Here is a 17,118-nt window from a genome sequence, read left to right as displayed (position 1 = left end):
CTTCCCTTCAGGTTGGTGACCTTAGCAGCTGCTGTTCTGTCCCACCAGGGTCTCTTGTCAGGAATGGAAGGAGATTTGGGAAGCCCTTTGACTAGTTTTGAATTCCTAACCTTGGGGTAAGAAGAAGAGAAGCTAGATGAGAGAGAAGGTGAGAAGAGCCATATTTGGGCCTTGTTCAGATGAACTTGTGGCTGCCATGTTTGCAGGAATAGGAATGGGGACTGGATTTGTAATTTTGTTTGTGTAGGGAATTCTTGAGTACAAGTAATCCACCTTCTCTGCACCTTAGAACAGTACGATCTACAGTAATTGCCTAGGCACACAGCCTGTCCAAATGCCAAAAGGGTATACTTGAACCCAGGTTTTTAACCAAAGAGAGCTGGCTCTCTGTCCAATATGCTATTGTCACTGCCTTTCTTGCCATTTTTTGTTAGGAAAAAATAATGTGTTTGAAGTGTTATGGAAAAGAGATTTTTTTTTTTTTTAATTTCTCTGCATTTAAGCATGGGGAAAAAGCTGCTTGAGGGGAGAAATGCATGAATAAATGTGGTGTGCCAAGAGATAAATAGAACTAACTCTATTATCCATGCTAGTGGAGAAGTGTCCAGTGCCAAAATAATTTCTTTTTAGCTATGGGCTTAATTTTTAAATGTATGTATTGTATGTTTATAATGAGGTTTTGCCTTGGTTTTAGTTGAACATTCTGTTTGTCTTGAAACATGACATGGAGAGCTGAGTAGGGCATACAGGTTTAAAAACTGGTTGTAGATCAGGTGCATAATGAAATTAAAGCACAAACCAAAATACAGCTCCCTCTCATCTGTTGTTTTGGTTTGTGTTAAGACATTGCTTTTGGTATCGGCACTTGTGAGAGGTAGTAGGTAGAGTGAGAAGCACAAAACCAGAAAGTCCTGGGTCTGAGGCACTTTGCTTCTTAGGGCTTTGGGCCAAAAGTGGTCTGCAAAACACCCAGGTGTGACCAACTTAAAATATCATTGAGAAATTAACAAAATCAATAATAATACAATAAAATAATGTTAATTTGTGGTTTTCTGAGAAAGTAGGAGGCCTGTAGAGAGCTGTTTATTTTTGAGTTTGATACCACTTCTCCAGGCAGTAAAGAAGGTGCAGATCTTCATCAGCACAAGGACTTTGCCTATCTGGAAGTTCCATCTGAAATCACAGGTCTGGTCCCTGTCCCCTTTAAGAGATATCTAGGTCTGTGTATGTTTGTTGATCAGCCCAAAAGCTCAGTGTCTGTATTTGACCAGCTAGCAACCTTTTGCATTTTTCCACCCTGTTTCTGATCTGCTTCCCAAGATTTTCATTTTCACAGGATATCCTCTCAGTTTTTCCAAAAGCCCCTTTTTAAGCAGGAATCCTGCCCTTCCAAAATTACCTTATATCTGTATGTGTGCATCTGTATTCTCTTTGCTAGAACAGAGGCCTCTAAAGGTCAGGGACTGGTGCAGATTTTCTTTAAATTCCCAGTGCTTATCATTGTTTGTGGCACATGCCAGGCATCTAATAAGACTGCAAACCAATTGGTGGTTGATCCAGACCTGCTTTATGACAATCCATTGGTAATCTTCCAGTGTTATAACAACCTCAAGCTTTGGGACCATGGATTCCCTTGTGTGACCTAACATCACATCTGATGTGAGGGAGCTCTTATTACCTGTTGGACATTTGGAAAGATTGTCCATTACTTTGTAAAATGGCAGTGAATAGAGATAGCTGACTTAGAAGCCAAGAAGATGGGTTTAAGCCTTGCTTCTCTCTGTTGCTCTCTTTCTGTGTCTTTGTCTCTCCTTGTCACCCTTGTGATCTTCAGTGAGTCATTTAATCTGTCAATGCTCCAGGCAATTTTATAACAGAGAAAGTGTTCCTTCATTGGTAGAAGAAGTATCCTTCCCTGGAGACCTCCTCATACTGATGAAACCACATGTTTGTCTTCTTCCTATCCCTAACCCTACATTTAGCTCTTATAGCACTTAGGAAGATTTGGTGGATGAGCTTGAAATAAATGATTAAAATGAAATTTGCAAATGTGTTGTGTATTTGTGTTTAGTCATGCTTTTGGGTTGATCCTGCTGCCAGGCCTTCATCAAACTTCCTTTGAAAACTTTGAGCCAGGAAGATGAATAATAGTGATTGATGAAGAGGGCTCTTTAGTCTGTGTATTGTGCTGTGTCTTCTGATGGGTGAGATTAAAAAAAAAAAATTAGTGAGAAATTTCAAGAAGTTTATAAAATAGGAAATTAGTGTGAAATTTTAAAAAAAATCCTTTAATTTAGAGAACATCCTAGAGATAGTTTGGAGCCATTCAAACCTTTAAGGTTTGGGATCAGTTGTTTTTTTTTTTTTTTAAAGAAATATTAGTTTTATAGCTATGTGAAAGATGGTTTTAGAGACCTCCCAAGAGCATTTTATAAAGATTTGTATATTTTATCATAAATCTCTTTGTTTGGAAAATGAATCTAACCTTTATTTAGAGGTTATTAATCAGAGAATTATATGCTTTAGAAAATTTTTTTTAATCAGTCAAAATCCACCTTTTCATAGCTCTACCAACTCTCTCCCTTTCTCCAATTGAGAACACACATACCACACATACACACAACCCATTAATAACATGTATAGAAAACTAAAACAAATGTTCATATTGGCCATATCCTAAAAGAAATTAGTGTCATTCTGCCTTGAGTCCATTAGTTCTCTCAGGAGGTAGGTAGCATGTTTCATCATTAGTCCTCTGAAGTCCTGATAAAGAGTTCAGCATACCAGTTAGTAGTCCGTCATATTTACATGTCATAATTCATCCATCCATTGCCAAGGTATGGGCACCCCCTCAAATTCCCATCCTTTGCCACCTCAAAAAAAGCTACATGTATTTTTGTACACTTTTAGTTTGTTTTACTTAGGACGACTCCTTCCCTTAATTTGACCCTCCCTTAGTTCCTCCCCACTTCTTTCCCCTTTCCTTATTTTTCTGTTTAGTGAAATATCTATTCTTTTATCTTTTGACCCATTCAGTTGAGAATGAAGTTCAAGTGTCAATCTCTCCATCAACTTCCTTGTTTGGTTGGTTTCTTATTTGTGTGCCCTGCTGTTGAGATAATTTTAGCTAACCTTTTCCCATCTCCTCGCCCCCAACATATTCCTCTTCTCTCTTTCCATTTTTTAAGGTCGTCAAGACATAACAAACTCTCCCAAGGCTAGTCTAATTCAACTCTCTCTATGAGCCCTTAAGATGTTAGAGTTCAAAGAAGACATATGATACATCTCCCTGTATTTAAATATAAGCAGTGTATCTCAGTTTAGTTCTTTATCATTGATTATTCATGGGTTTTTTTTTTTTTTTTAAATAGTTCACTTCTATGTTTGAACTTTAAATGTTTTCTGCAGCTCAGTTCTTTTTATCAGAAATCCTTGGAAGTTTTCTATATCTTTAAGGATCCATTTTTTTCTTTTTATTGCACAAAAAAGTCCACTGTTTTCTGTAGCATTGTACTCAGTTTTGCTGAGTAGTTTATTTTTGTCTGTAAGTCTATATACCCTTTGTTTTCTACGATGTCATGATCTAGGTTCTCTGTTCCTTTATATTAGTGGCTGCTAAATCACATGTGATCCTGACTGTGGCTTCTCTGTACTTGAACTCTTTCTTTCTGGCTGTCTTGCAGTGTTTTTTTGTTTGTTTGTTTTTGACATGGAAGCTCAGTTTTAGGTATGATGTTCTGAGAGTTTTCATTTTGGGGTTTCTTTCAGGAGGTGACCAGTGCATTCTTTCTATTTCTACTTTGCCTACTAGTTCTAAGACATCTGGACAATTTTCTTTTAAGATTTCTTTAAATATTAAAAGGTTCTTCTTCTCATTCATATCTTTGAGACAGTACAATGATGCTTCTTTTTTTCCCCCCCTTCTTGATCTGTTTTCCAGGTCAGTTATTTTTTTCAATGAAGTACCTTACATTTTTTTCAATTTTTTTTCAGTCTTTTTATTTTAAAAAATTTCTTTTGTCTTGTGAAGTTCTCTTTGGCCCATTCAGACTTTCAGATTTGCTTGAGCAAGATTTTATACCTCTTGTGCCAAGCTTTTAATTCCCTTTCCAATTCTTTCTTACTTAGCTCCCATTTCCTTTCCAATTTTTTTCCTCTTGTGCTCTCACTCCATTTATAAAAATATTTTAAAACTTTTTAAAGCTCTTGCTTCATCTCTTCCAGGAATTCTAGTTGATTTTGTGCCCAAGTTGTGATTTTTCTCTGAAACATTGCTTGTAGATCTTTTGGAGTCATTCTCTTCTGCATTTGTGACTTGAACATCTCTGTCATCATAATAACTCGTTATAATTTGCCCATTTTCCCAAAGGTTACTTTCTGACTTTGGATTTGAATGGCAGGACTCTGCCATGCTTCTTATGGTAAGGTCTGGGCTAATTGTTGTTGTTTTCTGCTTTCTTAGGTTACTGAATACTGTGTTTTCCCAGAATCTTAGAGACTGTCTCAGACCAACAATTGTTCAGTGCTTCCCAAATGATTCAAGTCTGGTTGCTACTTGCTTGATTTGACCTCTTACAGTTCCTTCTCCTGGTTTAGGCCTATGCAAGAGTAGACAGCTCCAGCTCTCCCTACTTTTCAGGCAGTTGGAAAGCTCTCTTGGTTCACAGGTGCTGAATTGTCTACTCCTCTTTGGTCTGGGATTCCTTCTTGGTTGTTCCTCTGCAGGAGGGTGGACTAGATGCTGTTAATGAGACCCTCCTGTGTACCTGGAGTCTGAGTCACATGTTGCTGTTGTAGCTAGCATTTTCTAGACTTCCTCCTTTCTTGGTACTCTCCCCGGCCCTTCCTACCTAGGAAAACCACCTCTGCTGCACAGGTCTTTTCAGTCTACCATGTATCTGAAGCCAAGAACTGGATGGTAGGTGACAAAGCTCCCACTTGGCACTTGCCCCTATCAAAATGCCTCATTATGAATCTGGTAGTATTATGGGGTACTACTCTAATTAGTGCTCTATACTGCAACTGTAGGAATCTCTTCTCTTTTGCTGGTGCAGTCTTTGCCTGAATGATGGATGGATGTGTTTTTGTGGTCCTTATTTGAAGCTCTCAGAATGTATTTTCCTATAGAAAGAGTGGTTTAAAATGTTGTTTAAATATAGTTGAAATTTAGCAGCATACTTAAAGACATTATGAATGCATCCTGATTAGGAAATAATTTATAAGCTTTCCTTTTTTAATTTGAGAACTGCTTATGTAGAAATTTGAAACCACTGCTTTCTCTTTTCCTTTCAGGTGTTCTGGTGGGGCTGAAATTTTTCCTGCTAAGCAAGTTTTTCAAAACTTAAATTTTTCCATTAAATTGAAAATATCAATACAAGTTATATAGTGTTAGGATTTGTAAAGTCTATAAATCCGGAAGCAGAATATAGTGCTGATAACAAGTACATGGATCTTTCATGAAAATGACGAGGAGAGGAACAGAGATAGAATCAGAATGGCAACTACCTGAAGAGGGGGATTTCATTCCTAGTACCTAACTTAGTGCTCTAAATAAAGCAAGTGTTGAATAAAAGCTTGGTGAATTGACTTTAGTTTGTGATTAATATTAAACAAAATGGCTGTTTTTGTATAAGGGTAGGTTAAATTAAATGAGTTATCTGAAACAAATACTTAAATCCAAACATAATAGAAACATTTTCGTCCTTAATAATTTTTAAAATAAAAAAAATTAAAATTAAAAAAGAGCAGTCCCAAAGGGAAAAATGGTTTTGAGGAGGTCATAGAAACACAGACCACCTTATTGCCTTGCTAAAGCTAATTTGCTTAAACAAACAAACAAAAACGGGGCAGCTAGGTGGCACAGTGGATAGAGCATGAGCCCTGAAGTCAGGAGGACCTGAGTTCAAATGTGGCCTCAGACACTTAACACTTCCTAGGCTGTGTGACCCTGGGCAAGCCATTTAACCCCAGTTGCATCAGCAAAAAACAAAAAACACATTGGAAATCACAGATTTTTGTTTCATAAATTATTTTTATTTGCATATTTGAATTTTGAGAGGTATTTATAGGAAAAGATCTTTTCTTAGGCGCAGGTGCAAATTTATTCCTAATTTTTTGAATGACTAATGGCTAATCAGTGTCCCCAAACTGATTTGTCTAAGGAATATACTTTTGGACTTCACTTGTACAAGTACAAGTACTTGACTTCTAGAATTGCTAATCTTGGGAAATGGAACTCCTGTAGACGAAATTAAGGGGGATGTCTTGGAAATTGAGTGATAAAATAGAGGTGATTGTGCCTGTTTTAGTAGAGAGAAAAATATGCAGGTAATTTATTTATTTATTTTGGTGATTTATTTTTGACAGAAACCAGATTAGGGTTAGATGTCAATGACTCAAGATGTGTATGACTTCTGGGACTTAGAGGTTTAAAGATTCAGAGCACAAGCATCCCAAAAGTCTCTCTTGAATTAAAGGAAAGACTTAATGGTGTATCTTTTGTTTCTCATTCCTGATGGTTTTTCTTTTGTTCAGCCTGTCTCTGAAAGACTTAAGTTTGGACAGTACAGTCTTATACAAAACTATGCTGAGACCTTTGGCTCATTTACAGTATTTTTGCAAACTCTTTTGCCTTAATAACTTACATAACAGCAACCTTTAAGCATAAGTATGATGCCCTTATCTTTGTCCTGCTCATCTGTATAGAGACAAAAGTTACTGGCTATCTTTTGAACATTCCCTCCCCCTTGTGTCCCAAGAAATTATCAGAAGCTTTGAGACTTTCTTCCTGAACCCTTTTTGCACTTCAAAGAACACCAAGGCCACATAGAACACTAAAAACAACTTAGGAAATATTGTCTTAAGACCTCATTAGGTCTTTAGTTATTTTTCTTACAGCTATTTACCTATGCTTTCCCATCTGTCCTAATGCAGAGAAAAGTGTGTTGGATCTTCTTAGTAGCAGCCTTCATGGGAAAGGCTCATGGGGCAGTAAAAGAAATATTAGTTTCTCATTTGACAAGTTCTTAACTTCTCTGAGTGCTTGTTTTCTCACTGTCAAATCTGTAGATTCACCCACTTTGGAAGTCTCCTCTAATTGCAGAGCCAATAGCCTTAGTTTCCTAATTTGGAGGATCTGGGATTTGCCAGCCAGAATCAAAGCTCTGTACCTCCAAAGACAAGCTGCCTCCTATGACAGATGTGTGTCTGGCTTCCCATCTTGGGACTCGCCAGTGATTGTGTTTACTGGCCTGCTTGTCACCCCCTCCCCATGCCACAATCTACTGGGGATAGATCTGGAGCCGTGGAATCACAAGACTTGGGTTTGAATTCTGCCTTCAGGTCTTAATAGTTATGTAATCTAGCTGTTGATTACATAGTACCTCACTGGGATGTTTAAGGAAGGGATAGTACAGTTGTGAGCTCCCACTTTGACCCATGCTATCCCTGTTCTCCTAGCACCAATTCAGAGTTGACTGGTTTTGTGCCCTGGGTTTCAGCCCTGAGGCCAGTTGCCAACAGAAGCTAACAGAGTTGAGTATGGAGGTAAAAGCTAGAGACCTTATCCCTGTCTCCTTTCATTGAAAAGCACGGTGAATTGTATGACCACAGCAACAACTCTATCAGACTTAGCTCTCTCAGCAGTGCCGTTATCCAAGATAATTCCAATAGACTTGAGGGAACATGGATTGGCATCTATAGAGAGGTCTATGGAAACTGAATTTGAATCGAAGCATCCTATTTTCGGGGTTTTTTTTCCCTTGTGGTTTTTCCTTTTGTTCTGATTTTCCTTGTATAATATGACTATGGGAAATAGGTTTAAAAGGATTATTATGAATAACCTCTATCATATCGTTTGCTATTTTGAGGATGGAGGCAATAAGGGAGGGAGGAGAAAAATTTGAAACTCAATCTTAGAAAAATGAATGTTGGAAACTATTTTTGCATGTCATTAGAAAAATAAAGCATTAAAGGGGGAAAAAGAAAAACACATTGAACATTTTATCCTATTTAATGTTCTCTTAAAAGAAAATAAGGTAGCCTCTAATGTGTTTGGCAGGACTCTCATGTCTAGGATACTTCCTCACTTTGTGACCTTGGGTACAATGGTAGAGAAGGTATTGACCTGTTTGGGTGGATGCCCTGTACCAAAGAAATCATGGGCCTAATCCCTATCGTCATTTGTGGAACTGTAGAAATGCCTGAAATAACACATTTTATAGACTTAAAAAAACTCAATCCAACTTAAAACTGAAAACATTTTTAGAGAACTGGTCATTTTGTTTATTAACAGGATTGCCAGACTTCATAATTAATCTTATGCTACCCTTCAGACACTTATGTAACTACTTATATTATTCATGATATATTAGGACACTTAAAAAAGTGTAAGACCTATTAACATTTTCCAAACTACTGGATCTTCCATTATGTTAAATAAATACATTAGAAAAAGCTTTTACTGGTAATTATTGTTTTGTTCAAGTAACTACAGATACAATGTATTACAGGTACCCTTGGTGCTTTAGTTCTTATCAGTATTCTTTTTTCCCTTTAATTTAGGCGGTTTCCCAGAACCATGATTGCTTGATCTCACAACCCAGTGAAGACTTCTCTCCTGATAATGTCAAGTTCAGGCTACCCTCCGAACCAGGGAGCCTTCAGCACTGACCAGAGTCGCTATCCTGCCCACTCTGCCCAGTATACCTTTCCTACCACTCGCCACCAGCAGGTAAGGAGAAGCACTACTTAGCTCTACAAATGTATTCCTCTTTTCTATTTCATATGTATGTTGTGGAAAGATCAAATCCTGTTGTCAGGTAAGAGGGGGGAAAAATTAAGCAGTGAGCCTGGTTGTAAAGAGTGGAGGTATGTGATAGAGCAGCCGTCAGCAGCAGTGCCTAAATGTTCAGGCCTCTGCCCTCCCTCTGCTCTAGGGCTGTTTTCAGGACATGATTAACATCACCTTGGCTTCGTCAGCTTGGAGGTGGATGGGAACTGTTTGTAGAGTGCTTTTTGGCTTCCTGGTATCTCCACTTACTTCTGGGACTTTGGAAAGTTGGATCAGTACAAAGATCAGCCTGAGTGACTTGTGGGTAGACTGAAAGTTAAGACTGTCTGTCTTGCTCATTGTTTATGGTACTAGGATGGAGGGGGCTCATCTGATCTGGAACAACGACCATGATTGACTTTGAGAAAATCTTTCTGCCCTTCGAACTGCAATACTGCAGTTCGGGGGACACTGCAACCATTTATGGTAAAAGGTCAGTGATTACCAGTGCAGAAGGATTTTTAAGCCTTCTCCAAGTTTCTGTCCTGTGCTATGGAACAAATGGGAATAGATTTCATTTTGCTGGTTAGCTCTCACCCCTCTGGATTCCTTGTTTACAAGCATTTGGTCTTGTAGTTAGTTAAGAATTAAATTAAGGTTTACTTGTTGAGCATTAGAAACTTTAACTTTCCTACAGTTTAATTTGATTTACATCTAAGATTAAATTTGCCATTTTCACCGAGCATTTTAGTGCCTCTGTTAAAACAGTGCCACCATCTAGATTTAAAGACATAACTTGTCTGCTCCCATGACCACTTCTATACTTCTTTCCTCCCCTAGCTCAGGTGTTGCTCACATGCCAGATCTTTTTAGGTGAGAAGAGCCCCAGATTTCCTCTCCTGATATAGTGACGTATAGTTAGGTCTACACACAAATATTTCAGTGGGTGTCTTCAGTTGTACTTTAGCTGCCAATCTGTTTCCAACTCTGGATATCTCAAATGAAAAATGTCATTTACTTTTAAATACTTGAGCGAGAGAGAGAGAAATAGAGTGTGTGTGTGTGTGTGAGAGAGAGAGAGAGAGAGAGAGAAAGAAAGAAAGATACTAAAGACAGGAATGGCTTTTCAATATTCATTTGGCATAGAGATGATGGGATTTTATCTAGCACTCAAATGGTTACTGTTGAGAGGAAGCAAGAATTAAAATGCTAATATGAGCCAAACCCTAAATACTTTGTGTTTTACTGAAATCTGGCAAGTATTTAAGGAACATTTCTGAAACTTTGAGGTAGTGACAGCAAAGATTCAGGTTTGCAGTTTCCCGTTAAACATAGTTTGTAACATGACTATCTGTATGCCTTTGTGCAGCTTGATTTCATGGCACTTTATGGTTTTTCTTAACACACTCATGAGTTATTATTGTTTGAATACTAGGAGTTTGCTGTGCCTGATTATCGGTCTTCTCATCTTGAAGTCAGTCAAGCATCACAGCTTCTGCAACAGCAGCAGCAGCAGCAACAGCAGCAGCAACAGCAGCAGCAGCTGAGGAGGCGACCTTCCTTGCTTTCAGAATTTCACCCCGGCTCCGACAGGTATTTTAATTTTGCATCCAAGGCTGGATGGTGGATTGTGTGTGTGTGTGTGTGTGTGTATGTAGACATACATACATACATATACACACATCTACAAAATTGTTAATTTACTTCTTCAGCTACCTTTCTTCATAGCTTTTTTTTTTTATTTGGACTTCTTTTAATTATAAATATCAGTCTGATAGAGTGATGACTAAAAGTTCGAGCCCTTCATTGGTCATGTCTTATTATCCCTTTCTTCACAGGTTCCAGTCATTCTCAAGTATTTTAAATTAAATTGACCTCAAGCAATGACACTGCTCCACTGGCTTCCTAAACTTCTGATTTTGTAAAATCTCATTAAGAATCATATTGCCTCCAATACTTGAAAAATTTAGGGTTTTGGCTCAGCAAAGTTATTGGTACTGTTTGATATTATGCCAGGTGAAATGATACAGCTACATTAAGGAATCTTTACAGTGTGATTACTCTCCACAGATTTCCTAGATTTTACTTGTTAAAAATTCATATATTTGCATGTTCCCCAGAAGGCATTTTTTTCTCTCCAGATAAGAATGAAGCAACAGAGCTTGTCATAAATATGAAAGTACTTCATGGTTGCAGAAATTTAAGTAGTTGGGTTCATACTTAAATAACGGCTTGTCATTGGTTATTTAAAGTTAAACTTAAAGTCCTTTTACCATTTTGTATTCATTTGTTTTTCACTTGAAGTTAAAAATGAATCAGTTCCTAATGGCTCTCTCAGTAGATAGTGTGGCTAATACAGGTGGGTCCTATTTTTGGTGACCCCTCAGATTTCTGCAGGGAGTTTTCTTAGTAAAAGTCCTGGAATGATTTTGCCATTTCCTTCCCTAGAGGCAAACAGAGCTGTTCATACCTAGAGTTTTTTATTTTCAAGATATTTTTTAAAAAGCAATTATATATGTTAGAGCCACTTTACATAAGGGTTATAACTGCCAAGGGATTTGGCATATTAATCATATGTTCTTGTAAGTTGTAATTATTTGTGTCATGTTAAATATCATGTCTAAAACCTATCGTTTCCCTTTGATTTCTGCTGGTCTTTGATAATAATAATCTAAGATCAGGTGTGTGTGTGTATGGGGGAAGGGCATGAAATGCGATGATTCTGAACATTGACAGAATGCTGTTAGGAGTATAGAAAATTTATTATCATTGAAATGGTACTCCTATCACTTTGGTGGTGTTTCATCTTCTGACCTGAAAAGATAAAAAATTTGTCTGCTTTTTCAGAGAAATATTGCTGTTTTGGGAGATGTGAGTCTGAAATATTTAGGTACTAAAGCAAAACAGTGACTGAATAATAGTGAAGTTAAATTGTCAGTCAAATAAAACAAATTAAGTCAAATATTGATGGATAGCTTATCTATATGCAAAGCACTGATTTCTATCAGATTGAATGGGATTTACAGTCTAATCCTGCCTTGATTCAAGAGGTTTATAATATTATCTGGGGAAAAAACACAGATGCATATAAAAATTAAATCTTCAAAGATGTAAGGCTTGATTACTACATGTTTAGTTGATTGGTAGGGGAGCTTGAAGGTGGGAAGCCTCCCTTGCTGATCCTGATCCCTGGGCAGGAGTAGCTGTTGATCTAGAAACTAAAATTGATGGGGTTTTAAGAAAACTCACATTTCCCTGTCCTTTTCATTTTACACACATTTTAAAATCTTTTATCAAACCCGTTAGCAAAAGATAATGGAAGTCCTTACAGAACAGGGTTACAAAAGTATGAATTCAAACAAACTTGAAAATAATGATTTCTTGCCTGCCTCCACTGCTCTTATCACTCTTTATATCCTTAGGCTGCTCTGACTTCCTTTAGTGAGCATCTGGTATCTGATGGAGTCAGGACTCTGGTATCAGGTTTTCTCTTTCATTTCAGGGTGTAAATGGTCCCTCTAGTGGTCCGAGATACAGACATGTGGAGATGTGCACAGACAAATGCGCTTGTGTGTACACACGCACACACTCACATTCTCAGGCCATATGAGGTTCCCTGTGTCTCTTTTATCTACTCTGGGGATCATCCCTGTCATCACTCTCTGTTGGGCTGCCGGGCTTCCTTTATTTCCTGTGGAGGCTTTTTTTCCCCACCGGCTTCAAGTGAGAGTCTTGGGGAGTACAAAAGAATGTTATTTTCATCTGTTGTTATTGAATCATATGTTACATTTGAAAGTCAAATGTCAGGGATTCTTGGAATTGGCCATGTTTCAGGCATTCCGTCCCACTATGCTGAGCTCTGCATAGCTCTGATAGGCAGGAGAATGATGGAGGCAGGGCCCAAATTGGCTTCAAGTCTTAGCTGTGCTTCTGACTGTCTTTTGACTCCTGACAAGTCACCTAATCTCTCAGTGCCCCAGCCTGGGAGTTTAGAGGAGTTGCTATGGTAGAGGAACTTTCCACAACAGAAATCCCCTGCACTAATGAATCACCAATCCATACTATTGTCATCCCCTCCTTTCAGGTATAATTTTGGAATTAAAAAAAAAAAAAATCACCAACGTAGTGGGGTCTCTTTTGAATCTCTATATGAAAGTAAGGACAGCATTCATTTCAAGCCTAAGTGCAGTTGTTATGGAAGCAGGTTGTACCTTTTTCAAAAGATTAAATGTTTGTTTTATTTATTTTAGGCCTCAGGAAAGGAGAGCTGGATATGAACAATTTCATCCAGGTCCTTCTCAGGTGGACCATGATTCCTTGGAAGCTAAGCGACCTCGGCTGGACCAGGTTTCTGACACACATTTTCAGCGGGTCAGTGCTGCTGTCTTGCCCTTAGTACATACACTGCCAGAGGGGCTGCGGGCATCTACAGAGGTTAAGAAGGTAAATAAATATTTGGTCTCTTAATTTGAGGAGCTGGAGGTTTGTTTGTTTAACTGTGTTGAAACTTGGTGTCCACTGGAGGAAAAGTAGAGTTAGAACAGGGTTTCAAACTTTAGTTAGCCCATGGGTAGAAAAACATTTTATGAAAAATAAGAAGTCTAACTATAAATGGAGTGTGTTTGTCATCTAAGAGATCTTCATTTTAATGACTAAATGGAAATTGTTAATAAAAGTTTAGAGATTAAAGAAATATCTCTATTGAATTGTCTTTAAAGCTTTTTAAAAATTCCATAGCAGCCAGAGTATAAGGTGAAAATATCTTTTGACAATTTTTGGCCACCGAATACAGATTCACAATATTTGTTTATTTCTTTATTTCTTTTTATACTACAACAGTTAGCCCAATGTTAAAAGAAAATATTTAATTTCAAAAGATTTTGTTGGAAAAGCTTATTGCAAGAATTAGGAACAAAAAAACTTAGTTTTCCTACACGTGGAAAATATATATCAAAATAAATACCAGCTGTCTGTTTTAATTGGCTGGGTATCATTGTAATTAGTAGTGATTCTATAGTAGCTATATCTCCTTATATCTAACTCAGAATTACTGCAAAAGACTGTCAGAAGAGAATCACCATATTTATTACCTGCATATTTGTATTCATAGAGCTATGATTGATATGAAACACTATAAAACGTGGCTCTTCCCTCTAAGAGTTTTCATGTTAGTTGGAGAGAGACGATATATATACCCAGACATTAAGTCAAGTCAATAAGTATATATCCAGTACTTACTTTGGGCTAGTCATTAGGCTCCTAAGTGTTGGGAATACCAATACAATCAGTTAAAATGATTGGCCCTGATCTGGAGGAAGAAATACAACAAAAGGGGAGGGGGGAGGAGGAAAAAGCATTGTAGAAAAAATCGGGGAAGAGAATAAGATGCGTAGCCCTCAGAGGAAGAAAGACAAAGGTAGCCTTAGTTCTTAGACAATCTCATGGTACTTCCTCTTAATATATTGTCTAATATTGTGTGCCCATATCTTTCCAACTGGATGGTAAGATCCTTGAGGACATGGACTGTATGTCATCCACTTTGGTATAATCAAATATTTATTGAATTTAATAGATTTAATCATGCCAAATTAGTGATGTAGAAGATAAAGGCATATTTCAGTGGAGAGACTGGGGTTGTTTGAGAGGCTTCAAGGGAAATGTCATAGGAGCCAGACTCAGAAGCATAGGTAGGGTTTTAACTGATGAAAACACAAAGGGTATGCTTTCCAGGAAGGTCTGGTGTAGTGATGCAGATGTGCAAAATATGTTCCAGCTGATAGTGATTCTCCATCCTTGTTTTTGTTTGTCAAGAATCATTTGGGATGGTTTAGGGCCTAAGGAATAGCAGGGAAACCTTGTGGCATGGCCTTTGAAGTACAGTAGTATTTTGGGAAGTAAAATTTAAGGCTCTCAGCTCTTCTCCCAAGCTCAGTGCCAGAAGCCACTACTTTATTAATGTCCCTGAAAGAAGATGGTGAAGGACAGAATTAACAGCTTTGGCCCTATTGGGTACTTGATGACCAGGCTGCATTCAACTCAGGAGGAGAAGACATTGTGGCCACCAATGACCCCTTCATTGACCTCAACTACATAGCTTATATGTTCCAATATGATTCCACCCATGGCAAGTTCAAGGATACTCATCAAGGCTGAGAATGGAAAGCTGGTGATCAGTGGGAAAGCCATTATCATCTTCCAGGAGTGGGATCCCATTAATATTAAATAGATAGATGCTGGAGCTGAGTATGTTGTAGAGTCCGCTGGCATTTTTACCACCATGGAAAAGGCTGGGGCTCACTTGAAGGATGGAGTCCAGCAAATCCTAATCTCTGCCCCTTCTGCTGATGCCCCAGTGTTCATGATGGCAGTGAACCATGAGAAATTTGGGATCATCAGCATTGCCTCCGGCACTACTAAGTGCTTGACCTTGGTCATTCATGGCAACTTTAACCTTGTGGAAGGACTCATGACTACGGTTTATGCCATTAGTAGATGGCCCCTCTGGCAAGCTGTGGTGTGATGGGCATGGGGCTTATAGAGCTTCTCAGGCTGTAGGCAAAGGCATACCTGAGCTGAATGGAAAGCTCATGGGCCTGGCCTCTCCATGTATCCGTTGTGGATCTGACCTGCCTTTTGAGAAACTTGCCAAATAGGATGATATTAAGAAATTGATGAACAAGCAGCAGAGTGACCTTTGAAAGGCGTCTTGGGCTACACAGAGGACCAGGTTGTATCCTGTGACTTTAAGAGCAACACCCACTCTTCTATCATTAATGCTGGACCTTATGGTATACATGGCCTCCAAGAAGTAAAGTGGAAAACCATGGATCTTCATTCCTAGCCACTTCCTTCATCCACCACTAAGGAGCCCACATCCCTAACCTATGTTCCTATACTGAGAATCCCATGCCCTATTCACATCCTTGTCCTACAACCATCCCTGTAGTGGGAGGAGATGCCTAGAGTTCTATATTGTGTACCATGAATAAAGTCACCATATTCATTGCCCCCACCCCCTCACCCCCCCAAAAAAGTGAAATTTAGCTTTTTAAATGTTAGCTTTTAAAGTTTCTGTTCAACAACTAGATGAGTTCATAAGACTTTCCCCTCAAACTAAAATGCCATTTTGTACAATGTAGACTTTTGATTTTTTTTTTTTTTTTTTATTGAAGCATTCTCAATGCATATGAAGAAATGTTCTTGATTATCTTTTTAGAAGATGATTGTCTTCCAGTGGTTACAGTGCTGGAAGTGTGATTATGACTTTAATGAAGTGTTCTGCAAGAGCTGGCTAGAGCCCAAGCCAGGTTTGGATCTTTAACTTTCCTTCGAAGATTTTGTGGTCTACCTGATCCATTTGAGCGAGTCTTGAGGAGAATAAGGAGGCCAGTGAGGGACTGAACTTGAATTTTTCTTTCCTGTAATATTTGGCTTGAACTAAATTGAGCACAAGGGTTTTCTTCTTTTGAGAACTTCAGTAGAGGACTGGTGGGAAGAGTTGTGTCTAGGTTTCCTGTAAAATGGAGAGTCTGAGTTTGATTGCCTCTCCAGTTTGGTCCAGTCTTAGTGTGCAGAAGATTTGGAATCACAAGCTTCAGGCTCAAATTCTAGCTGGCTAGACCCCTTTCAACATCATTTTCTTCATTTGTATGAGATTATTGTAAGGAACATGCTCTGGAAACTGGAAAGTGCATCTCTTATTATTGCTAGAACATGGAACATTTTCCGTGGATTCTTTCCCTTCTGGTGATTTATTTTCTGATCTTATAGTTTCATTTAGAATAGGTAACACGTTTTGGTAAAGGAACTGGCGAAAATAAACATAATAAAAGTCACTTGTATTTTAAAACACATTTTTGTTATGTGAAACAGGTTTATTTTGATCCCACAAAGATAATAAATTTTGAGTAAATTTCAATAAATTGGATAGAGCACCAGTTCTGAAATCAGGAGGACCTGAGTTCAGATTTGCCTCAAGACATTTAATACTTCCTGGTTGTGTGACACTGGGCAAGTCACTGAACCCCAATTACTTAAGAAAAAAAAAAAACAAAACAAGAAATGTCTTCAATTGATAAAATGTAGAATTCTCTTTTAAGTATTACTGAAAGAATAAATAGAATTTGAGTTTGCTTTCTTAGTTTTATTTTGCTCTTTCTACTTGTGTAAGATTAGTACAAGTTAATTTGTTTCAATGAAAGAGTGGCTATAATAAATATTTCCAAGTGCTAATTTGCATCTACTTGATGTAACAAAATTTCAATGAAGTGAAATAATTGGGGCATCCCTTTGAAAGTGGCATAGATAGAGTGTGATCTTAAGTGTGGGATATTTTCTATTAAAAAAGC

At 38.0% G+C, this 17,118-nt stretch overlaps 1 protein-coding gene and 1 pseudogene across 12 annotated transcripts in view; both read left to right on the top strand.

Moving 5' to 3' along the window:
* Positions 1-17,118, top strand: part of NCOR1 (nuclear receptor corepressor 1) — a 168,726-nt gene that overhangs the window by 23,940 nt on the left and 127,668 nt on the right. For all 12 annotated transcript variants that reach the window (XM_031967846.1, XM_031967857.1, XM_031967853.1 and 9 more), the window contains exons 2-4: positions 8,563-8,731; positions 10,206-10,363; positions 13,021-13,213. In XM_031967846.1, the coding sequence (XP_031823706.1) occupies positions 8,624-8,731; positions 10,206-10,363; positions 13,021-13,213 (459 nt within the window). In that variant the 5' untranslated portion in view covers positions 8,563-8,623. The remainder of the gene's footprint in view (positions 1-8,562; positions 8,732-10,205; positions 10,364-13,020; positions 13,214-17,118) is intronic.
* LOC111720824 lies at positions 13,220-16,703 on the top strand (annotated as a pseudogene).

Source organism: Sarcophilus harrisii, chromosome 4, assembly GCF_902635505.1.
Source record: "Sarcophilus harrisii chromosome 4, mSarHar1.11, whole genome shotgun sequence".
In the NCBI taxonomy this organism is placed as follows: domain Eukaryota; kingdom Metazoa; phylum Chordata; class Mammalia; order Dasyuromorphia; family Dasyuridae; genus Sarcophilus; species Sarcophilus harrisii.
This window is presented reverse-complemented; position numbering and strand designations above follow the sequence as displayed.